Source organism: Sinocyclocheilus rhinocerous, unplaced genomic scaffold (genome assembly GCF_001515625.1).
Source record: "Sinocyclocheilus rhinocerous isolate Xijiao unplaced genomic scaffold, SAMN03320098_v1.1 scaffold887, whole genome shotgun sequence".
In the NCBI taxonomy this organism is placed as follows: Eukaryota; Metazoa; Chordata; class Actinopteri; order Cypriniformes; family Cyprinidae; genus Sinocyclocheilus; species Sinocyclocheilus rhinocerous.
Window position 1 is genome coordinate 1,018,332 of NW_015634028.1, and position 25,148 is coordinate 1,043,479.

At 37.8% G+C, this 25,148-nt stretch overlaps 1 protein-coding gene across 1 annotated transcript; it reads right to left on the bottom strand.

Annotated features, from left to right (window-relative positions):
- Positions 1-3,157: 3,157 nt before the first annotated feature.
- LOC107745271 (pre-mRNA-processing factor 40 homolog A-like) lies at positions 3,158-23,712 on the bottom strand. The gene is made up of 25 exons (XM_016559120.1): positions 23,655-23,712; positions 22,785-22,865; positions 22,534-22,674; positions 20,631-20,714; positions 17,992-18,019; positions 17,886-17,908; positions 17,727-17,771; positions 16,999-17,109; positions 16,442-16,562; positions 16,329-16,353; positions 15,467-15,682; positions 15,094-15,156; positions 14,664-14,724; positions 13,895-13,959; positions 13,590-13,754; positions 12,802-12,910; positions 11,395-11,545; positions 11,101-11,234; positions 9,165-9,279; positions 8,679-8,770; positions 8,492-8,608; positions 6,348-6,517; positions 4,729-4,885; positions 3,410-3,503; positions 3,158-3,294 (listed from the first exon to the last, which is right to left on the bottom strand). The coding sequence occupies exons 1-25, from the start codon at positions 23,655-23,657 to the stop codon at positions 3,173-3,175; spliced, it is 2,493 nt and encodes an 830-aa protein (XP_016414606.1). The 5' UTR covers positions 23,658-23,712; the 3' UTR covers positions 3,158-3,172.
- Between the last annotated feature and the right edge of the window lie 1,436 nt (positions 23,713-25,148).

Sequence of the window (25,148 nt, forward strand, 5' to 3'; positions counted from 1 at the left end):
AAAAATTTAACTCAAAATAATGTGATATAATTTTATTGCCATGTAAATCAAAGCCGATTAAGGACCATTTTTAAAATAAAGATAACAAAATAATATAAAAAAAGATACATTTCCCAGGAAAACAGATCAAATCTGTGCAAATACATTAAAGAGAATTACCAAATATAAATGTGCAGGTAGACACCAGCCTATGTCAAAACGGCAATCAAGAAATTAACCGATACCCTCTGAAAAAACACATGCATCATTTCAGTCTCAACAGTCAGAATAAGTGAAGTGATGTGACCAAGTATGGTGACCCATACTCGGAATTAGTGCTCTGCATTTATCCCATCCAAAGTGCACACACAGCAGTGAACACACTGCTCTGTTACAGCAGTGAACACACACCCGGAGCAGTGGGCAGCCATTTATGCTGCGGCGCCCGGGGAGCAGTTGGGGGTTCGGTGCCTTGCTCAAGGGCACCTCAGTCGTGGTATTGAAGGTGAGAGAGAGCACTTTACATTCACTCCCCCACCTACAATCCCTGCCGGTACAAGACTCGAACCCGCAACCTTTGGATTACGAGTCCGACTCTCTAACCATTAGGCCATGACTTCCCGATATACATTGGGGAAAAGTGCCAAGTGATCGAAAGTAACTAGCAGGTATTTCACACTTGTTCATGCACACAGCATGACAGTCAAAACTGTGTCATTCATTGATACTGTACGATAATCCGATTACAAAAAATAAAAAATGCGCTTGCCCGTTGCACTTTATCTTCAAACAGATACAGCTCGTCTTTCGTGAAGTAGCCTACTGTAGAACATAATACAGAGCGTTGCACAGTCAAAATCAAGTCCACCAGCTTTCTGATGGAGGACAGGATCGTATAGTCCCATATTCAGTTTCGATTTTGATTCAATTTAACTGTGCTCTGATTTCAGTTACATTGATATCAGCTAAGAGCCTTCGTGTCATCTCCCTCCACAGGTGTATTCACGTTTAGAGTCGAGTCACTCCCACTCTTTACCGTGTAACTTATATTTATACCACTCTGGCATTGTGATCGCTATCAGTTTAAAATCGAATCCCTTATCGCGCTAAAAACCCATCACTCATGAAACATCATGTCCAGAGCCGTAGAGAAACTCTGATCATCACATCTGTCTGCTGATCCCTCGTGATTAGCTAAAAGTGCGGCAGGCGACGTCAACATCAGCACCAGTTTAGTGGCATCATGGTGACTGATTGGATGCAGTACAAGCACACTTGGGTTTTGTTTTTTAACCAAATTGGCCTATACGGTTTAGATATTTGAAAACTGCCAAACTATCCCCAAACCAGCCCAAATTTTGTCCACCCGCCCAAACCATTTTTTACCAGCACAATTAAATTTTTTTCACAAAATTATTTTTGCATAGAGTCGCAAATTGTACCAAAAACAACGGCTCTGCTACCAACTCGCTAGGTCAAAAGGGTGGCAACGTCTGGATCTTGTATATTGTAGCCTACCCTTAATGCATTACATATACGCAATTAAAAGCTTTTAACTTATAAATTAAAATTGATGTTTTCTTTTAAGCTTTTTAAAAAACGACTCGCACTATTAAATTGAGTTGCTTCACTTCAATTTGACAGCCTGATATTTTCTTTCAGCTGCCTACTAAAAGTTCAGTGGCAGTTTCATGATGTTTCTTCCCGCAACATACATCTTAAGTTACTGAAGTGAACGTGATAAATGTAAGAAAGGAGCAACAAAAGAAAGCATTGTTTTTATAGTTTATTTGTCAAAATTTAAGTTGAAAACCATGCTGCAGACATTTTTCATACCGATAACATTTTCCAAAAATGGCTTTTACAGACAATCTCACAGATTAATCTGAAGTTGAATAATAGGTGTTTTATGCAGGCCTGTTCATTTCCCCCCCCCCCCCTTATCAGCAATGTTTAAAACTATTGGCAATAACAACTATACAGCTACCCATATTGCTCATTATCCTATAATAGCCATATAGAGTTATACACTTTATAAAACTATGTTATTTAATGAATGTGAGTAAACATGTAGCACCATACACCTGAACATAATCTGAGGAATAGACTACGGTTCTGGGTATTTAATAAACACTCATTTTCAGTATGCTGTATTCAATCCCACAGCCAGACACTTTATCAATAAATGAAGGAGAAAGCCCTTCTTTAACAGGTAATTCAACTAAAGTAATTTGAGATCTTTATAAGGCAAAATTTAATTATTCCAATTCAACAAATATAAAACATCCCTCATTACTAAAAATGGAGAGGAATTCAACCACTTCTGGTTCCAACTCTACATAAAATGAGCATTATTCAAACACTAGTATAATCATTAAGTCCTAATTACATGCTTAAAGGGATAGTTCACCCAAAAATGAAAATGTGATGTTTATCTGCTTACCCCCAGGGCATCCAAGATGTAGGTGACTTTGTTTCTTCAGTAGAACACATTTGATGATTTTTAACTCCAGCAAGCAGATAAACATCAAATTTTCATTTTTGGGTGAACTATCCCTTTAAATATACTAAACAAAACAGCTGCTATTAGTAAAACAGTGCATTTTCATATTGAAGTACCATAGATTACAACTAAATGCAATGTTATACTACACAATGCAATATGAACTTTTCTTTTTTTTTTAAGAACATTTATTCAACCTTTAGACAAAATAAAAAAAATAATAATTGACGTGTGTTTTAGTTGAGTATCATATGGCTTTTGTGGCTCATATAGTGATATAGGAGAATATGGAGCTCATACTCAAGGTGGAAAAAACACCTCAGTTTTATTCAGAGGCCCAAACTGAGCAGAAATATATAATTTGGTGAAGATGCTGATATTCATATGGCCAAAAAGCAAGTTGAAATTCTGACAGCTTGTAATGTAAATCAATGATCTCTGTAACAGTAAAACGGACTACTTGCATAAAAAGCATTTAAAAGTTTTCTATCTATATCTCCTAAAAATTATGTCTCAGTAAAATGTTACTTAAATGCTTAGTTTTATGATCAAAGCTGTGTAGTTTTTATTGTGGGGGTTGAAAACACCATGCAATACAACGCAATGATGATTGAGAGACCAAATTAACGTTCCTCAATCTAAACAGATCTAAACACAAGCAAGACTTACGTTTGTCTGTGTGCAGGTTATTTAGTAAGTCAGACTCATCAATTGACTGGTATTAAAGAAGTTCAGTTGTTCTCTACTCACCGATTTGTGTCGTCTTTTCTTTCCCTTCTTCTTGTGTTTCTTAGATTTCTTGTAACTCCTCTCTGTAAAGATCAAGATCACATGATGGTCACTGAGAGGCTGCTGTTAAACGCTCATGATGTATTCAGCATTGATGTGTTGTGCAGGACACTGATATCGATCCTAAACGACACTGACCAGACTCCCCAGAGGACGAGTGCTCGGATGGAGATTTAGATGCGGAGAGTTTCTTCTTCTTCGAGTGATACTCATCATCCTCTGACTCCGAGCCCTTCCGGGAACAAACACACAGGACACAGTTTAGGAGGATGAGCGAGAACGGGTCACACCTCAAATCTCCAGACCGGATCACAACACAAATAACACTCATTATTAGGCCTACTTTTGTTTTGTTTTCTTCTACAAAATTTACTGTAATCAGCAGTTGAAATCTTTTCAGAAAATTCTGATATTACAAAAACAAAATCAGTCTAGGGCAACACCGTAAACGGTAAAACGATCATTTTAAATAACTTTACAATTCAAATAGCACAAGACAAAAACAGACAACATTTTATAAAATAAACCTCACATTTCAACCTTTAAACCATTTTCTAAGATTCAAAATGATTGTGTTTTATATATAATTGGTCTGACTTGGATAAGAACAGAACAAACTGAATTGAGATGGATGATGAAACTACTGTTTTCTGTAGAAGACCATTTTTAACTAAACTTGAATTTGTTTTGACAAACTGACAAATCCCAAAACATTGCTGTTGATCTAAACTGAATCAACATTGAACTGACTCGAGCTGAATAACGACACTGTTGCCTTCTATAGAGCTGCTAAAAGCTTAATTGAATGTTTCATAATTGATGAACTTTACACAGTTATTGAACAGAATCAACACTGAACTGCCTGCAGCTGAATAATGACACCATTGTCTTTTTAGAGCTGCTTTACAGCAGAATTTGGATTTGTCTCATATGCATTGAAGTTTGCATCAGTGATTCTTTTATTCTCCAGTTTATTACTGTGAAGCTGCTGACAGTAGGCGCAGCACATGGAAAAGCAGAAATACAGCAGTTATGCCGGTACATAAAGCAGTGCTGCACTGTATTAGGCATTATACAGTAGTTATGAAGAAAATGGCATCAAAACATTTCTGAAGACAGTCAGTTCTTTCCAGCGATACATTCATATAAAGTAGGGCTGCACGATAAATCGCATGCAATATTTAACGCGCATCTTATCAGTAAAGCCGCTTCTGTAATCAGCGGTAAATCTCCATCACCTGCGTGCTTTCACATTGAGCAGCATTAACCACACGTTCATATTCGCGCGATTTTTTGCGCTGCTCGTCTGTGAACAATGGTAGTTATGAAGAAAATGGCCTCAAAACATTTCTGAAGACAGTCAGTTCTTTCCAGCGATACATTCATATAAAGGCATGGCTATTTCAACGGCGGCGAGTTTGCAGGTATGAAATGAGACGGCTAGAGCAAGTACTCACTGATCGAGATCGGGAACGTTTTCTGTGGTGTTTCTTGGATTTCTTGGCGTGTTTCTTAGTCTTTGAATGATGATGTTGACACTCGTGCTGAAGAGAGAGATCACAGACATAACCCACTGCTTTAGCTGAAAGACTTTCCAAGATTAATTTTAATTTTAAAAGAGTTTAGATATGAACAAATATGTGTGAGAAGACAAACTGTGCATATGTTAAAAGCGGTACACAGGCATGTTATCAGCTAGAGACAAAAAAGCAGGAAAATCCGACCTCGTCCCCAAGCCACGCCCCCCCACACTTATTATTTAAAAATATATATTTTATCACATTAAAAGATATATCTTATATTGTAATGCATACCATTGTCCTGTAAAAATAAAAATCAGCATTTAATAATCAACAAACAATTTTGAAATAAATCTCTGCTCACCAAGGCTGCATTTATTTGATCAAAAATACAGTAAAAACATTAATACTGTGAAATAAAAAAAAACTTTTTCTATTTTAATATATTATAAAATGTAATTTATTCCTGCGATGCAAAGCAGAATTTGCTGCATCATTACTCCAGATCTTTCAGAAATCATTCTAAAATGCTGATCTGCTGCTCAAGAAACATTTCTGATTATTATCAATGTTGAAATCAGTTGTGCTGCTTCATATTTTGTGTGGAAATGGTGATGCATTTTATTTTTCAGGATTCTTTGAATAGAAAGTTCAATGAACAGCATTTATTTGCATTTTTCAAATGCACTGCTTAAATTTATCAAAGCATTTATTAAATATTAATCTTTTGTAACATTTTAAATGTCTTCACTTTTCACTCACTTTAATGTATGATGAATACAATTATTAATTTCTCTCTCTTTTTTTTAAATCTTACCAATAACCCACTGCTTTAGCTGAAAGACTTTCGAAGATCAATTTTAATTTTAAAAGAGTTTAGATATGAACAAATATGTGTGAGAAGACAAACTGTGCATATGTTAAAAGCGGTACACAGGCATGTTATCAGCTAGAGACAAAAAAGCAGGAAAATCCGACCTCGTCCCCAAGCCACGCCCCCCACACTTATTATTTAAAAATATATATTTTATCACATTAAAATATATATCTTATTGTAATACATACTATTGTCCTGTAAAAATAAAAAGCAGCATTTAATAATCAACAAACTGTAGGATCTATGTCTCACAACAGACCCACCTACATGATGGAGACACACATCAAACCCGCACATTCCATGGAGGGTTTTCGAGGTTCGTCTCCCCAGCCATCTGCAGTCGTAAAACTCATGCCGGGTCAGTGAAGGTGAAGCATTTCCTGGACTGTTTGGCTATATCTCAAGATACGCTAAAAAGGACAGTACTTTCACGGTGCTTAAAAGCGTTTTACGGGCTTTCAAGGACCAGATAGAAATACCCTCATGACCAGTGGACGCATAAATTGCTAAACTCCGATCAACAAAAGAGACAATTTTATAGCTCCCTGTCCCGCAGGAGATTCTCCAGCAGACGCTCAGAGCAAACATGAGCGTGAACGAAGGACCCTTCCCTTTTCCTACAAATATACCCCAGCGACTTAAGACTGGGTTTGTGCTCCAGGTTCACAAATTATATAACAATTGATATTTTATTGTAATAGCATGACATACTCCCTCCCATGTGGCCTCAGGCTCTAGAGGGGGTGTGGCCTGTTTCAGCATGCTCTTAAACGCCGCCTCCTTCCTCTTCATCTTCCTGGCCTCCTCCTTCTCTCTCTCCCTCTCACGTGCTTCAGCCTTCTCCAGCAACTAAACAGATCAAACACATTTCTGAGGTCCACGTAGGCAAGACAGAATCCAAACCGAACTGAAAACCTCATAAGCGACTGATTTGAACAGTTCAACAAAAGCAGCAACACAGACAGCACGCAAAGTGCATTAGACAATAGGCTTGGCGCGATAGACGGTGCTGACGGTGATACCGGTGTTAAGCCGCAACACCGGTTATGTCACTTGCCCACCGCGGGACCGACCCCCACCGTCGTTTTGATTTTTTTATAGTAATAAAAATCATTAAGTTCAGTAAAAGAACAGACACTACAATTAAAAACTGAACGTCTATTATACATTTCAGTGATTTTAATTCTTCTACTCTTCTTTTGTTTTTAACTTTCAGTTTCATAATTTTAGGTGTTTTACACGACGTTTAAAATTTACTATATAGTGCATAAACGGATATGGCCAACCAAAAAAACAATGACTATGAGCTAAACATTTGTGTGTCTTTTTAAAAGCATATTTTTCTTTCCTTATGCTCTTAACATATTGTAGTTCTTCACAAGTACACTACCTGTTTGGAAAGGTTTGTAATAATTAAGATTTTTAAATGTATTTGAAAGTCTCTTCTTTCAGTTGTTAGTAATGGTTATCATTAATGGTTATATACTGAAAACATTGTGGAAACCATGCATTTTTTCAGGACTTTTTCATGAATAGAAAGTTCAAAAGAACTGCATTTATTTGAAAAATCTTTTGTAACGTTATAAATGTATTTACGGTCATTTTGATCACTTTCGATCAATTAAATGCACCCTTGCTGAATAAAAGTGTCATTCTAAAACCAAAATTCTGAATGGTATTGTATCACAATTTCCACAAAAATATAAGCAGTAGGGCTGTGCGATATTGAAGAAAAATGCTATATGCGATAACTCATAAAATAATGCGATATTCGATATGCGATACGATAATGCTTAAAGTGCCACATGCTCAGATGAAACAGTTTTACTCCGCTGTTGCTGAGTCAGTTCTGTGAACTTCTATAACTATCTTGTGTCATATACAGTATATATGGTTATTTGTATGTATGTATGCAGGGGCGTAATTTCCACTGGGGACAGGGGGGACATGTCCCCCCCACTTTTCAAAATGATATTGAAGAAAAATGCGATATGCGATAACTCATTAAATAATGCGATATTCGATATGCCATATGATAATGCTTAAAGTGCCACATGCTCAGATGAAACAGTTTCACTCCGCTGTTGCTGAGTCAGTTCTGTGAACTTCTATAACTATCTTGTGTCATATATATATGGTTATACCACAACGAATTCCTTGTGTTTGCGCACACTTAAGTGGTGAATAAAGCTCATTCTGATTCTGATTCTAATAAGAAAGCACCCCTACAACAACTTCTGAAAGTGAACGGTATGCGTTTTACTCGCGCATTACATAAAAATGTCATTTTAACATTAGTGTAATCATTTTAACATGAGTTTAGGAACTGAATAATAAAAAGGAAAAATACAACACTGCTTAGTATTTACTCTATGAATTCAATATGCACTGATTATTATTTAAGCTACAAAAGTTATTTAGGTAAGAGCAGTGAGTGATTTTCTCTTTGTCTTTTGTTCATGGCCCCAAATATTGCAAGCAGTAGCGATATGTACATTTGCGATATTTCGATATATTGCACAGCCCTAATAAGCAGCACAACTGTTTTCAACATATGATGATAATAATCAGAGATGTTTTTTGAGCAGCAAATCAGCATATTAGAATGATTCTGAAGGATCATGTGACACTGAAGACTGGAGTAATGATGCTGAAAATTCAGCTTTATTATTACCACTCCCTTCTCTTGTACATGTGGGACTAGCTTAGTACAGCCTTCATAAGCATAATTTGTTGCCTTTATATGTAACTAGGCATTTCATTACATTTTGGAACAATGTCATTTGAATAAAAGTATGAATAACAGCAAGGCAGTCTGCTTACACTGTTGAAGGCCAGTTTGATGTTTCCTGCATCCAGCGTGGTGGCACGTTTATCTGAACTGATCACTGAGCCAAACTCCTCAAAGCCTGTGTTGACCTCCACCAGTAAGCCCTTATCCTGCACGAACACACACACATTTCATCAAGGGCTTCAGCACTGATCTGATGTCAAACACTGACTCACTCACCTTCAGGATGTCTTTAATGATTCTCTTCTCATCATGATAACGCGCTTTCAGATCCTCCACGTAAAACTTGAATAAGTCCAGAGGGGTGGAGCCTAAAAACACATACAAAGCATAGCACGACTGAGCAACTTTTTTATATATTTTTTTCAATTAAAAAAAAAACACCAATCTCTAACAGCATTACATAATTATGATATACAATAAACAACTATTCTGAGAAGTAATGTAGTCTTAATCAGAGGGTTTTTATTTGTCATTCAATTTGTATTTAGTTTTAGATGGCCCAAAATAAGAAATTCTCTATTTTTTTTATGTGCTGACGTATCAAAGTCATGTGGAGTTCACAGACTGTACCGGTGAAATGGAGACCAAGTCAGAAATGAGGACAGGACCCTTTTGCATGTATTATTCATCAGCAACAAAGCCTGCCACGCTCTGAGTGTTTGTGCGAGAGAGAGAGAGAGAGAGAGAGAGAGAGAGAGAGACCTGGCTGGCCCAGCATGTTGTTGAAGCGGATATCAGCGCTGACGGTCGGGTACATCTCCATCCAGGCAGACATGGAGTGCAGCTGCCCGTGATCGTGAAGCTCATCCAGGAATTTCTGAAAAACACACACACAACGCTTCACAAACATGTCAACGCTCTTGTCCTTTACTCCTCAGTCAGTCTGCTTTAGCAGCATTAATATTGATTATGTTTTTAGCAAGCCACTGGTTATAAAAATCATAGCATAATTTGATTTGGTAAGAATTTTAGTGTTTCAAAATTGCATACAAGCACTTTAATATTTGAAATTTGATCCAAACCAGTCTGCAGTGGTGTCAGTAGATAGTAACATGGGAGATTTCAATTGTAAATTTTCCTTTCAAATGTGTAGCTGACACAATTCAGCATCAGCTGTTGTTGTTGTACGCAGTTTAAAGCCATATTATTGATACATTGCCATTTAACAATAAAAATACTTATCAATAAATTGCATTAAACATGCCAATGATGCTTTATGTATTTTTTTAATGATGCTTTAGCATTCAGGCTTTCTTACTGCACAATGATCCGCAGTTCGCTTAACTCTTTCAAACAGATCATGTGTCATCACAGACATCAGCTGATATTCCAGCATCAAGTTCCAGTTAATCAAGGTGAGAGCTTTTCATATTGGAAAGTAGGGCTGCACGATATTGGAAAAAAAACTCACATTGTGATAATTTGTTTTTCTGCTATATATATTGTAATTTGAAAAAAAAAAAATAACCAGATGACTTGAATAGCTGTATTTGGGAAAAAAAAAAAAAAAAAAATCAATGATTGGGGTGATTTTGTAGGTGAGTAAATCAGCATAGGAATAAACAAATTACAAGCAATATAATAGAACAAAAAGATACAAATGAAATAAACAGTGCTTTGTATTTTTAAAGCAAGTCAAACAGTATTCAGGTACAGAAATTGAATAATCAAATGTAAAATAGCACTGCATAGTCTTCACTGTATAAATTAAATCTGTGTTAAAGCTACAAAAGTGATTTTTCTCTGTTTTGTTGTTTGATTAACATGACACAGAAAGCAACATAGACATTAAACTGCAGTGAATATATTGTTATCTTCTTTCATTCTCAATTGTTTAACTTCACCTAAGCCATAAGCAACTGTTTTTACAAGGATACTTGCAGAGACATGCATTTTGACATATTTTCGCGCGTATGTGTCATTTCAGGCACAAATAGTAGCGGAAGTGAACTGAATTCAGGGTTCACGTGCATCTGCGTGGCTCTCACCGTGTCTACACCAGATGCGAGCAGCATGGCGCAACGTGACAAAATACAATAGAACCCATTATAATCAGTGTTGCTGTTTGACTGACTACACTGGATGCGGCGCGGCACGACAAATCCCCGACAGTATACCGATGCCTCCTATTTATGACGTACTGACACAAAGTTTAAGCTCTTTGTCGCGTCCAGTGTAGACAGACTTTGGGTCCGTTCACATGTCGCGCCTAAAACGTGTGGAAAACACCAGTCACGCCGCTTTCTCCTTCTTTCCAAAGCGCTCGGGAGCTTGCGCTTTCGTGGTGTCTGCCATTGCTAAGCAACCGTGACCTGCGCTCTCCTCGACGACGAAGTTTCAACAAAGGATAAATGGATTGAAAATCGCTTGCAGTAGCTCTGCTACTAAATGTATTTAAAAATGGGTATCTCTGTACTGCTGTCGCGTCCGGTGTAGACACGGTGTCTGTGTGTGAGCAAAGAAAACGATCAGTATAAATATAACAATCAGTATATTAAACATCGCACATCCTGCGATGTGACTATCGTGGATGCGCACATCGCGATATCGATGCTGAAACGATATATCGTGCAGCCCTATTAGAAAGCTGGACGTGATGCAGGGGACAAACCAGGACAGAGTCACACGTGTGTGTCACCTGGAAAGACTCTCTGTTCTTGCGCTGTCTGCGTCTCTCTCGCAGCAGAGTTTTCTGTTTCTCTTCCTCCTCCTCTTTCTCAAGAGCACGGATGTGTTCCTCGAAACAGATCAGAGCATCTTCTTTGTCCATGTCTAACACACACACAGACACAAAGGAAGATAAAAGCTTCCTCTATATCAAACACACTCACTCTCATTATGCAGGTTAAAAGCATCATCGTGTGGAGGTGGCAGTACAGTGTGTGTGTGCGTGTGAGTGTGTGAGTGTGTGTGTGTGTGTGTGTGTTCATACTCTGTAGCTCCTCATCTTCAGCAAAGGTGGGGTTATCCAGTAGGTACTGCTGTGCCTCAGACCACGTAGTTCTGTACGTCACATTGGCCATATTGTCCAAAATGTTCTTCAGAGCTTCCCAGTTCCTCTTCCGCAGCTGCTTGGCTTGTTCCTGAAACGAAGCATTGAGCCACAATCATGACAGGACAAGGCCAGAACAATATGTATATATTTTTATTTATTTAAAAAAAAGAAAAATAAATATAAAGGCATTATGGACTGTCCAGAGAGATACTCTTATATATGCAGACCAGTGACCACAAACCAAGTGAATTTTAAATTAAATGTAACAAAAAATATAGTTTTTTGTATTAGTGGTTGGCAAATGTAAACAGCCTACTGTTTAACTAATGAGTTATATTACTTGGAATAATTATTTACTGATTTGTCTACTAATAAATGGAAATAATGTGTATTGCGCTTGCTAAAGTTTTATTATTATAATTAGCCACTGTGTGTTAGTGATTTTATGATGCATCACACCTAACAACATCCCTTAATCACTGTAATGCACAGCCACATCTGGTTTATTGCTTGCTAATTGAAGTTTGCATATTAAAATGCATCCAAATGAAAGTGACATCAGCATTTAAATTGTTAAATTTAAAAAAAACTAATTAGCAGGTTATTAGATTATTAGTGTAACTATATACACTGAACAAAATTATAAACGCAACACTTTTGTTTTTGCCCCCATTTTTCATGAGCTGAACTCAAAGATCTAAGACATTTTAGAGTGGCCTTTTATTGTGGCCAGCCTAAGGCACACCTGTGCAATAATCATGCTGTCTAATCAGCATCTTGACATGCCACACCTGTGAGGTGGATGGATTATCTCGGCAAAGGAGAAGTGCTCACTAACACAGATTCTTTTGATGTACCATAAAAAAAAATTAAAAAAAACAGGTAGCCCATCTGAATTACGACATTTAGGCTATCCATCTAATAGTAGCCTACCAAAATCTTATTAACAGTCGAAGTTAAATCTTACTGTAGTCTTCAAATCTGAGTACTGTCTTGTGTTTTAAAATCACAAAGGGAGTTTGGTGCCATCAGGCTAACGTGACCCTCATGCAGCTGTAAGGTTTTCTGCTTCTTTTGTTTTTACTCGCGATCTTTACAACACGCATTACATTACGTATTTCATGGCACACTCGTTTTATGCGTATTTGGCGCCACCTATTGTTGTGGGTGTATTATTGACATGTCAAAGTCTAGACCCTGAATATAAGACGACCGCGTTTTTTCAGATGCATTTCCAAGAAAAAAACATCGTCTTATATTCTGGTCAATACGGTATATATATATATATATATATATATATATATATATGAGAGTGCAGTGATGAACAAAATCAGCCAATCAAACCTTCTCTTTCTTTGCTAAATAAAACAGCACATCTTCATAGATCTCCTGCCTGTCTCTCTCGGGAACACATGACCACACCTCCTGATCGCCAAACATCTGCTCCGCTTTCCTGTACAAGACAAGAGAAACTTACAAACAAGCACTGCTTAAAGAACAACCTTTTCCATAACGTTTCATAAAGCACGATTTCCCTCATGTGAGAGACTACGAACATTGCTGCAGTTCATAAGTTAGTCTACTACTAGTAGGGGCAGTGATATTACAGGATATTAACGCCATATAAAACTACTAATTAATAACAGAGTATCTCTGAGACCTTATGACACAGTGCAGACAGGAACTCATGAAAAACAACACCGCTATTTAAAGCCTGATTACAGGTGAGATTTACACCAATAGCATCATTAAACCTGCCAACATGTCACCATGACAATGCTGATATGATTTTAATCATCTAAGTAAGTGGGGGAGTAAAGTTCAACTGCTCTGAATCAATGACAGCCAAAGAGAGCTGAAAAAACATTAACCTTGTTTATAGTAATACCGGATTAAAAATGAGTGGTGCTGGTGCATGCAAAACTCCACTATAATGCTGGAGTGATGTGGGGGTGATTGCCAGGGCACTGCTATGCAGTTGCTAAGGTGTTCTGAGTATATTTTAGTGTGTTGTTATACAGTTGCTAGGATGTTCAAATCTCCAACCCAAAGTATGTGGTCTGCATTGTGATTTTTGTTATTTTTAAACAGGCATTGATTAAAGTTGTCATCCAAACAGTTTTAAATCTCACTTGTATCGTGTGGTTGAGGTCATCTTCTCATGGTTCTCCAGGAAGCGCTGGAAAGTCTCTTTAGACTCCTTGTATTTGATTCGGGCTTCTTCCTTTTCCTCTTTCTCTGTCTGGACTTTATAAGCATTGAACGCCTGTTTCTTTTCACTTAGCTTGGGCAGAGCACTGCACACATACACACACACACACACACAGAGAGAAAGAGATGTGAGCGGTTCAGTGAAGAACAGCAGGGACACATTTAACTGTGCACAGGATGTAAATGCTATTAAATTCCATTAATGCTGTGTGCAGTATTTGGATACCTGTAACGAGGGTCATTAATTATCAGCTTCATTGCCTGCTCCCATGATGCATTGGAGGAAACGCCCTATAGTCAAATAGAGGGAGAGAGATGCAAATGTACTTTTCTTGTGACTCAATAATGCATGTTGGGGGGGGGGGGAATCAAAACATAGTAATAGTGCATTACTGCAAACTTCCCAGGAGGAAGGCAGCACAACTTCATTTAGATCTGCTAAAGAACCTAATTAGCAATCAAGACATTTTTCATGAGTTGAAATATACTGAGCGATTTTAATTTGACCGAATCGATTATTTAATTTCTCATGTCATTGTCGAGAGGCATAAATGGGCGTCCACTGAGAGGGGCAGAAAAACAGCAGAACAGTAATAAAAAGGTTCGGAGAAGTAGATCTCCATATGTTGACGTCACAAAACAGAAAGTTCTTCATCCATTCTGAGCGTGTATTTCTGAAAGGCTGTCAGGGGTCTGTGAAGCGTGCGATTTCACCGTCTTCTGTTTCACTCCAGTCTAATCACACTCACAGCAATTAAACAGCCCTCTCTCAGGAGCACTTTGTGCGCCAAATTAAAACACACTAAATTTAGAAAGACCCAGACGGAATATCAACACCTCCCTCTTCACTACAGGGGGAGAGAGAGAGAGAGTGAGTGAGAGAGAGAGAGAGAGAGAGAGAGGCAGAGAGAGAGAGGGAGAGAATAGCCATGGGTAACCCCCCATTCCCCTCGCACCATGTGCCATGTTCACTTCAACAGAACAAGAACACAAACGCGAGCTCCGGTTGCATTCATTAGCCAAAGTCCGAAATCAAAACTGGCGTAACTCTTCGCTCTAAAAACAGCCCTCAAAAATAATTATACAGAGAAGTTGCTTCAGAGAGTGTCAGGACGGCCTTGTTGAGAGAAGCCATTAAAGGAGCTCGTCTGAAAGCAGAAGTGTCTACTTGCCCCCCTTCTGCTTTTCACAAACGTCTATCAATCAGGGACGGTCTAATTGCATTTCCTTGTTTGCTTTTATTAACATCTATTATCATATTTTTTTTTCTCCCGCTCTCGTTTTCCACTAAATGAATTTTAATAATTTTCACAGCACATGTGAAGGAAAATGGAGTAGTAAAAAAAAAAATCCCTTGCACTCATGTTCCAGGGGATATGGTTAAGCCAAGCATGTATAATTGTCTTACGCTAATTAAGGGGAGGCTGAATCCAAGGCTTGTAAACTTTCTTCACCAGCTCAGGTCTCTCCTCCTTAGAAACATCATTACTGCAAATAAATAAATAACACGTATCATAGAAAATCGCGTAGTGCATGATGGTCACAGACTATGATCCAGTCGGAGGATATCAAACATGTCTGATATTTCAGACGTCTCCTAGCAACATTTCAGCTTGAGTTTGTTTTGGAATGAATTTAAAGTCTGCTAGTGTATGATCCTCAGTCGTTTAGTGTACGATGGCCAGTTTTTCCATCTGTGACTATTACAGAGTGTCAAATTTGAGTGTATGATGCCTATTATTTTAAGATCTGTTCAGTTTTTGAAAGTCGTGTAGCATATGTGTTGAGGGTTCATTACCTGGGTTGTGTCTCTATGCTCGGCGTTTCCTCAGTGGAGTTAACGGTGACATCACTGCTGACCTCAGCAACCGGTGCAGGCACGTGAGACGGCTGTTCCTCTGTGGCGACTGTCGCCATGGTAGCCTCTGTCTCAGCAACTGCTGCCACGGTAACAGAGGACTCGCTTTGAGATGTAAGAGCAGGGGTGGTGCCAGGAGCCACAACGTCAACCGTCCTTTACCAGACACAAACACAGATTTAAAAATTATTATCATTGCATAATCTTTGCATTTCTAAAAAAAAATAATAATAATTGTATGGAAATTATATTTTTTATGGAGTTTTAAAAAATTCTAAATTTCAGTAACACCGAAGACTACTCTGAGCCTGGGAAAAAATAAATAGTATTAATGTTTCACTTTACTATTAAGCCATTGATTTGTGTAAAATGATGCCAGAAGTAGTGGTGAACCTCCACAACCTTTGGCAACAATGGACAGTTTTCCACTAACAGTAAAGCGTTTTGAAACCTAAAACTGCTTTCTGTAAATCTAACGGTACATTAAAAGGATAGTTCACCCAAAAATGTTTATTCTGTCATGAATTATTAACCCTGTCAAAGCAAGCATGTTTGAGCTTCCATTTACCACATTTGATGAGCTCTACGTATGTGGGTTGATCAATGTTAATATGTAAAAATAAAAAAGGGTCTAAATTAAATGTTTATAATTTAATCGCTCAATTGATGTAGATTAATTTGTGTTTTGAAGATGAACAAAAGAGACATAAAGGTTTGGAATGACTTGAGGGTAAGTAAATGACATTTGTATTTTTGGGTGAACTAACCCTTTATGGTCTTAGTAAATAAAGTTGATGCTCACCCGTTTTCCTCCGCCTTTATCATCGCTGAAGAAAGGAAAAAAAAAAGAGAGAGAAAAGTTAAACCATTTCTTCATGTGAGGTTTCTGGATGTGTATTTATTCTGCATACTGACCCTCCAGGTCCTCCAGTTCTTTGGGTTTAGTCCAGCGAGACTCTTTGGTCTGTGAGTTGTAGTAATAGGGCTTGCCGGTGTCTGACTTGTACTCTTTCCACGGGCATCTGGACAACATTTGCTGCAAAACACAAACTTCTTTAATTCTGTTTCAAAATACACAGTTATGACACAACAAATGAGAAAATGAAAAGAAACCTTTGAATAGAAACAAAAGGATATCTCATATTTTTGAATTAAGTTTTATATTTCAACCTAGCTTAATATACATTTTCCCATAAATTTATTTTACTTAAAAAATTTTAATAAAATGTAGACAATACAAAAAAAATGATTCGTTTGGTTCAGCAATTTGTTTGGTATAAACTAATAAATGCATACAGTGCGCTTTACTTGTCTAACATAAACAAACAAACTAGTAATAATAGTATTACTATATTAATTACGGGGCATTAGACTCTCAAATGCAGAATAAGGTCATGACCTCCTGAATGAACTGTAACTGGCAGATGAAATATGACTGTGCAAGCAAGAAGGGCGTGTTGACCTTTTATTACCTCTGCAGGTGATTTGAGATCATCTGGTTTCTCCCAGGTGGATTGTTTGGTATCGGTGTTGTAGTAATATGTTTTTCCATCCAGGGATTTGTGCTCGGTCCATACCGACTTCTGCAGGAGACATCATGAACAATTCGCTCAGTACATCATTAGTGGCTAGTCATCACTAGTCATTTCATCGGCCACATCCTGCAGTCGCTAGTTAAGTTGTATAAAACCAGTACACACCGGCTAATTACATCCATAGCATTCATAGTTGAATTCTTATTGTTCCCTCTTCCGTAGGGATGGGAATTGTAAAGAATTTAATTACCAATTCTGCTTCTGAACCTCATTTAAAAGGATAGTTCACACAAAAATCAAAACTCACCCGCAAGTTGCTCCAAACCTGTATGAGTTTGCTGCTTCTGTTGAACACAAAAGTAGATATTTTGAAGACTTTTTGTAACCAAACAGTTGCTGGTAGCCATTGACTTCCATAATATGAAACAAAAAAATACTATGCAAGTCCATGGGGACTCAAAACTGTATGGTTACAAACATTCTTCAAAATATCTTCTTTTGTGTTCAACACAAGAAAGAAATTCATACAGGTTTAGAACAACTGATACAATATGTGTGTGTGTATATACACACACACACACACACACACAGATACTTTTTTAAGCTGTACTGTAATTTCAGGCATATATAGTGTTTTATGACCGATAATAACTGTTGTGTCTTGCCTTTTTCGACTGTTCATCAGGCGAAGACTCAGTTGATGTGGTGCTCTAGGAGGAAAACAAATCCATGAAAAAAATGAATTCTGTCTTCAAGACAGGAAAGTAATTTAAACTACAATCCTAACTAAACAATATTAACAATAATATGATGTTTGCTCTTACGGTTGTTCCAGGAGCAGCCGGTGCTGAAATAGAACAAAACCACTGATTACATTTAGAAATATTAATCAACAATATGACGTTTACCCACAACTATTTAATCTCTCACCTGCAGACTCCACTGGACTCACACCAGGCTGAAAAGGACAAAGAAAAAGAGGGTTTCATTACTAAAAGTAAACCATTCAATGGAATAAGCTCATTTATATGTGATATCTTTGAAAGGACTTGAAACTTCACATCATCCAAGAAAGCCCTGTCAATAATTGTTGGAATTAAATTAGTCCATGAGCAGATCTATCAGAGCTAACTTCATTAGCAGCCTCCTTACCTCAAATTACAGGAAAGGGAAATGACATCCTGACTGACAGCTCCTGGAGTGTCAGCTGGTTTCGGCATCTGATCAGATGTCTTCATCTACAGCTCAAAGCCTGGCGCTAATTATTACTGATGCTATCACTATTTAATACGGTTAACCAGCAAAAAGGCTGTTTGATGCTTAATATAGCTGATTAAATGAAAGCAGATCTTAATCACCACTGAGGAGGTGTGTTCAAAATAAAGAACTGCACACGTATGGTTTGTTTGTTCTTATATAAACACACTGAATGGAAACTGTGTCCTTTCATCCTGTTGTCCTTTGAAACACAAATGAATTAAGCCACTCTAATTGAACTGGCCTGTTTCATGTTATTGGTCAGATATGACTCCACTTTCCACACATTTCTCTCCATGTACATTATACACCATCACATTAAGAATTGCTCACAGCTAATGTGTAGGTACTGCCTTCCTTTTAGAAATACATTAAAAATGCAGACATTAAGTGGGTCATATCATACAATTTAACATTAAATATTGTAATGTTAGTAATTTTGATAATGTTTGTATTTTTTGGCTTAATATAGCTCAACATAGTTTTTAACTGCCCCATCAATTAGTAAAAGCCTCTTTGCAAAACTGAATTTCATTGAGTCTGAAATTAAATGCATCATACCGTTCAAAAGTTTGGGGTCAGTAAGATATTATTTTGGTGTGTGTGTGTGTGGGGGGGTGTTTCTGAAGGTTACAGTATGTTTGCTTCCTGGTGATCCCTTTATTTACATTGTTGTTTTTCATCACCATTTTCCACCCTCTCTGAGAGGCTGCTGAAAACTGAAAATGTGGATGATTGAGCTCATGATTGTGATATCATGATGATTTCTGAATGCTGTTTTTATAGTTTAGTTTCAAATGGTCTGGGTGGACTAAAAAAGCAAGAAAAATCCTGTTGTCCATGATGTGATGCTTTTATTAAAGTCTAACTTAAAGGGGACATATGATGCGATTTCAATTTGTCCTTTCTCTTTGGAGTGTTACAAGCTCTTGGTGCATAAAGAAGATCTGTAAAGTTGCAAAGACTAAAGTCTCAAATCCAAAGAGATATTCTTTATAAAAGTTAAGAGTCAGCCACGCCTACCTAAAACGGCTCGTTCTAACACGCCCCCACATATCTACATCGCTATGTGGGAAGATTTGCATAACGCCGCCCAAATGTTCACGCAAAGAAAGAAGGTGTAACTTTTATTCTCGCTGTAGTATTGTTGTTGCCGCCGCCACCACCATGTCGTAAAGACGCTATATGTTTCCTTGTGAAAGCGAAACTACTTTGTTTGGTCTTCCAAAAGAGGACGATATCCGCTCACTCAAGCCGGCCTCCGCTCACTCTAGCCCCACTGGATGCAACAAATGCCTCGTTTATAATGGGTTTTAATGTGTTTGTCTCGCTCCGGCCGGGACAAGGCATCACAATATGGCAAGGCAGGGCTCGACAGTGCGACCATTTCAGTCGCATTTGCGACTGAAAACTACTGCGTGCGACTATGAAAAAATATTTAGGAGCACCAGTGCGACTGACCAGATCTTCCACTTCTGAGCCTCATTAAATGTCTGAAAGTACACCAAGCCACTTTTGTGTTCTTCTGTGCCACCTCTACAAATTAATTTTGTTAATACTGATTTCGTTTGATTTTTAACTTATGTTTCTTATTCTACTCTTATTCTGTCGTTTTAATTACAATTTTTAAAAAGCTTATAAAATATAATTTTTTTAAGAATTTGACAAAAGATGACATACTTTTAATAAAGTTAGAGGAGTCAAATATTACCTCGTAATGGGAAGGCTACTTTTTGATAACATTTTGGATTATTGATTAGAAGGTGCTCCTAAAATTTTGAACGTGCTCCTGAATTTTTAAAGTTAGGAACACAAGTGCTCCTAAAAAGAAAAGTAAGCGTCGAGCCCTGCAAGGGGCGTAATCTTCCGTCACACGCTTGAGGTATTCGGCCAATCACAACGCACTGGATAGCTGGCCAATCACAGCACACCCTCGCTTTTCAGACCGATGAGCTTTGTAAAAACCGACGCGTTTCAGAAAGGCGGGGCATAAACATTTCATTACACCAAATGCACAAAATAATGTTCTTTTTAGCAACATCATATGACCCCTTTAAACAGAATAGTAGCAATGCTGGGAAGGAGACGTACAGCATCGTACACTGAAATAAATTAGTAGAGCAAGCTGATCTCGTCCGCTACTATCACTCATGTCACATGGGTAAGTGCTATAAAAAATGGTGTTGATTCTAAATTGGGACATTTTCCCACTTTGTAGTGTTCATTGGGGTTATTCTGACACTGCTGACAGCATGTGAGGGTCTATATTTAACTGGCGCTGGTGGAGTAGTGTGATATACAGGCTAGTTTACCGGTCCTGTAGGCTGGATTGATGCAGCTGGCATACGGGGGGGCATCATCATTCCAGGCATCATTGGTGGCATCATGGCTGGCATCTAAGAAAAGAGTTTCATGAAAAATTCATGTGAACTGCTAATTTCCCTCCTACGCTGCACAGGGGGAGATCAAGGTGTGAGCTGAGGGGTGTAAAGCACATCTTATGCTCTGTAGTCTACAGTCCCTCATTACAGTCTGACCCTCACTCACAGCCAAAAACATCCACTAACACGCCATTCACACACACACACGGAGCATCAGGTCCAATAAGACAACACTATAGCAATCATATCAATAATTTTACATGACTATATTCATGTTCAAATTTTTGCATTTCTCTCATTTTCATAATAGGGTGAATTGCATGAAATTCCAAGAAATGTTCTGAATCATTTGTAACCCAATAAATCTTGTCTATAAATATAACAAGCACATTTATTTGTGGGATTCACACAAGAACTATAAATACTAATGGTGATGGAGTCTTAAGGTCCATTCACACAAAGAATGATAAGTAGCTTATAGGGATGTAACGATTCACTCAAGTCACGATTCGATTCACGATTTTGATTTCACGATTCGATTCATGATTATTTTTTTTTAACAAAATGACACTTAAGACATTATAAATTAAATGTGTCCTTTTATTATTGCTTGGACAAAATGCTGCACGTTTCTTTGTACGCCAAGGTGTCCGTAGAGGGCTGTTATAACTGTATTAACGTCCACACCAATGGATGATAACATTCTGTGTTTTTATAAATGCACACTGCAGTTACATCATCAGCCGCTTTAAATGCTCAAGCTTTTTAAAGTGGATTTTGATTGGCTGTCAGTGTCTTCATTGTTCATCTGCTGAAACCAAACCGCTCAGAAAGTAATTCCAACAGTATCGTCCCACATTGTCGATATTGTTATAGCTGTGGTGTGGATTTTCCTACTCTTAATGAATCAGAATGATTCATTTTTGACACCAGCAGTGAATTTTATCAGAAGAGCAGGGGTCTCATTTATAAACGTTGCGTACGCACAAAATGGGCATAGAAGTATGCGTACGCAATTTTCCACACACATATCGGGATCATTTATCAAAAAAAAACTTGGCGGAAATATGCGCGCCGTGCGGACATTCTAGACCATGCATACGCACTATTTTTCCTGGAGTGGGAAAAGTAATGAAGTTTGTTACGAATGAGACGACTTAAACTTTGATTTTTCCAATAATTACTGAATTAACAATAAAACACATTACTTTCCTCACATTCACACGTGTCAGATTTTAGTTCTTTAAATATTCTCTGCCGTAAAATGTACAATCTAGTTCTTCAAAATTTCAGATAACGATTATTTGTAGCACAACCACTAGTGAACCAATTGGCAAATCGCTCTAATTCTGGATCACTGTAATAACAACTCAATCATTATTTAAATCAGCACCCACTGAACGTCAAATTATTAGCCAAAATCTGACTCACAACAATCTCATGTAACAATCTTTGTCCAAATTTGCATACTCTGAGACTCACAACAAATGAAGAATCATTACTATCCTATACACACTTAAAATTACAGATTGTTCATGTAACAATCCTTGTGTCCAAATTTGCATACTCTCGGAGAGTATACTACAGTTGATGAAGAACTTACTTTATGACCGTTAATATGACGTCCATCCATACGTAGTAAATCCACCACGATGGCACTGTCATGTGACATACAACGTCAGCCGCGCTGTGTTACTGTTCATGCCGGTAGACTACTTTGCATGTGTGAATGACCGTGTCCGTAAGCTACCATGTAAAAACCTGATTTAAAAACACTGCATCCTTTCAAAGCGAAATCTGACTGCCATAAGCAGTGTTTGCTATTAGCTCTTACCTGTCCTATGGGTGGAGCTCCCATCGGGGGGATCATGGGAGGCATTATTCCCGGGGGCATGGGGGCCATGCTGGGCGGCCTCTGGCCCATGGGTGGCATTCCCATTGGAGGGAAGTGAGGCGGGATTCCTGGTGGCCCCATCTTTGAAAACAAAAATAAATTCAAGGCATGAATGAAGGTGAACACTACCAAGCATTCGCAAAGAGAGAGAGAGATGGCATTACAGCAAAGACTTTCCAACACAAACTTACAAAGAGCGGGGGGATTCCTGCAGGTGGTACACCAGGAAAAGGTGGTGCTTGACTGGGGCCACTATTAGCATCAGTCGAAGACTGTTATGAACAAAAGAGTCCATTACAGTAACCACTACAGCTCTGATAAAGATGCTGTACATCACTGATTTAAAGTGTGATGAGGTTTTCACAAGCCTGATGTAATCTGACAGAGCCATACATCACATCCAAGCTTATACGAGCAGAACTATCAGTGTCAGATGTTTCCTAAATATTTCACTCATACCAACTAGCATAACTTCAAGGCTATTAATAGACAGACTTCATATGTATAGCAAACAGTGATTTATAATCGTCTTGCCCTTAACAAACCAAGCAACTGAGAACTCAATCAACTATCATCAGAGTTTGACGAATCAAAAGTTCCCTCTCACTTTCATCGGGGATAGATCAATTATCAGTCTCCGATTATCAATAAAAACTCAGTTTATCATACAAGTCATTGTGATGGACTTTATATCCTTTAGTCTTATACAGTCTCATCAACATCAGTGCATCCTGTTTAAGGAAACGGATGATCATAAACAAACTTCTTACAAACATAAATGTTTCACACAGTCAGATTTGTAACACGTGCATTAAAAATATCCATAATAAATCCAAACTCTCATTCAAACACTCGTTAGCTTTAGCTTTAGCATCAGTCACTCATCCACATTAGCCTACATGCTAACCAACATTTATTTTGTCTATAATATACCCATTACTTCACTACAAGTCTTTAACCCAAGCGTATAAACCGTTCATTGTTTATATGTGTCATTTGTAAATGCTAGAATATGCCAGTTTGGTGTTTATGTTAATAAAAAGTCTGTTTTTTGGACTCACCATGATGAGTGAACATGCAGCGGCCCTCCGCGAGACAAAAACCTACGCTCTGATTGGCTGCTGCGTGTCGGGTTCAAACTACAGCAGGCGTGTTTCAAGTGCAACAACACTGCGTAAGAAGCGCGCATCTACCAGTTCGAAGCGCAGGAAATAAAAACACCGGAGAGCTGCGCAAGAAATACGCAGATCCGAAGCCTGAGTACAAGCCACATTTAGGCAGCGATGACGAGCTGTCATGTTAATTGTGTGATAAACAACAGAGGACTAATACAGTAAATAAACAATTAAAACAGATTAAATATTATTAAACATTTTATGAAATATTGTGATTATAAATGTTATTATTTAATTTGTTTATACCTATTTCAATACCTAATGCAGTGAGTCTTTGATTTCTATTCTGTGATGATGCAATGTATTTATTTACAATGAATGAATACAAAACATTTTATTTAAAATAATATAAATTTATTATACAATATGCATGTATTTAACTCATACATCCTAACGCCCACAATCCTAGTAGCGGCACTACATAGTGTGCACATTTCAAATGCACACAGCTAAAAGACAGTTAGCTAGCCTAGCAAGGGATGATGCCGTTTTGTAGGCCAAAACATGGAAATGAGTTAGCATTTTAGCACTTACAGTTGTATCGTCCTGAAGTCAGTGTGTTGTTTGAGTGGGTTTTAAAGGGATAGTTCACCCAAAAATGAAAATTTGATGTTTATCTGCTTACCCCCCAGGGCATCCAAGATGTAGGTGACTTTGTTTCTTCAGTAGAACACAAAAGGAGATTTTTAACTCCAGCCGTTGCAGTCTATCAGTCGTATATTGCATGGCAATGGTAACACAATCTATGAGAGTAAAAAAAACATGCACAGACAAATCCAAATTAAACCCTGCGGGTTGGTCACATATTTTCAGCAATACTCCAACAGCCAATGGAAAAAATACTACTGGGATTTTTTTTGTGGAAACCAGGGTGATGATAACTTTCGGGTTGGCCTACAAAAATATGTCATCGCTACAGTACTCTATATAGATGACCTGAAAGCAAATAGACTCCCCAGAAAAGGGAAAAAAAAAGGTTTTACAAGGTCTTTGGCCTGAAGTTGTAAAAACCATTCCCATTTTTTTGTATCATTGGCTTTATCTTGAACTGAAATAGATTTGACTGATGAGACTGAACCACTGAAGTCTGATTCTTCTGTGCGTTCTTCATTTTTATGAATTATAAACAAATAACAGGCTGATTTACTGATCTAACACATTTAATCCATCATACTCTTAAGCTATTTATCTCTGGATGACAGTAATTGCCAGAACCATGTAAGCAGAGTTACTGAAGATGTATTTGACCTTTAATTAACTAATAGCTCGTACAGTAGATTTGACTGATGAGACTGAACCACTGAAGTCTGATTCTTCTGTGCGTTCTTCATTTTTATGAATTATAAACAAATAACAGGCTGATTTACTGATCTAACACAT

Coding starts and splice junctions, on each gene's coding strand:
- LOC107745271 (XM_016559120.1), bottom strand. Junction 18,020..20,630: donor CAATCCAGCCTACAGGACCG/GTAAACTAGCCT, acceptor TGTCCTTTTCAG/CCTGGTGTGAGTCCAGTGGA. Junction 3,295..3,409: donor CTCGTCCTCTGGGGAGTCTG/GTCAGTGTCGTT, acceptor TGATCTTTACAG/AGAGGAGTTACAAGAAATCT.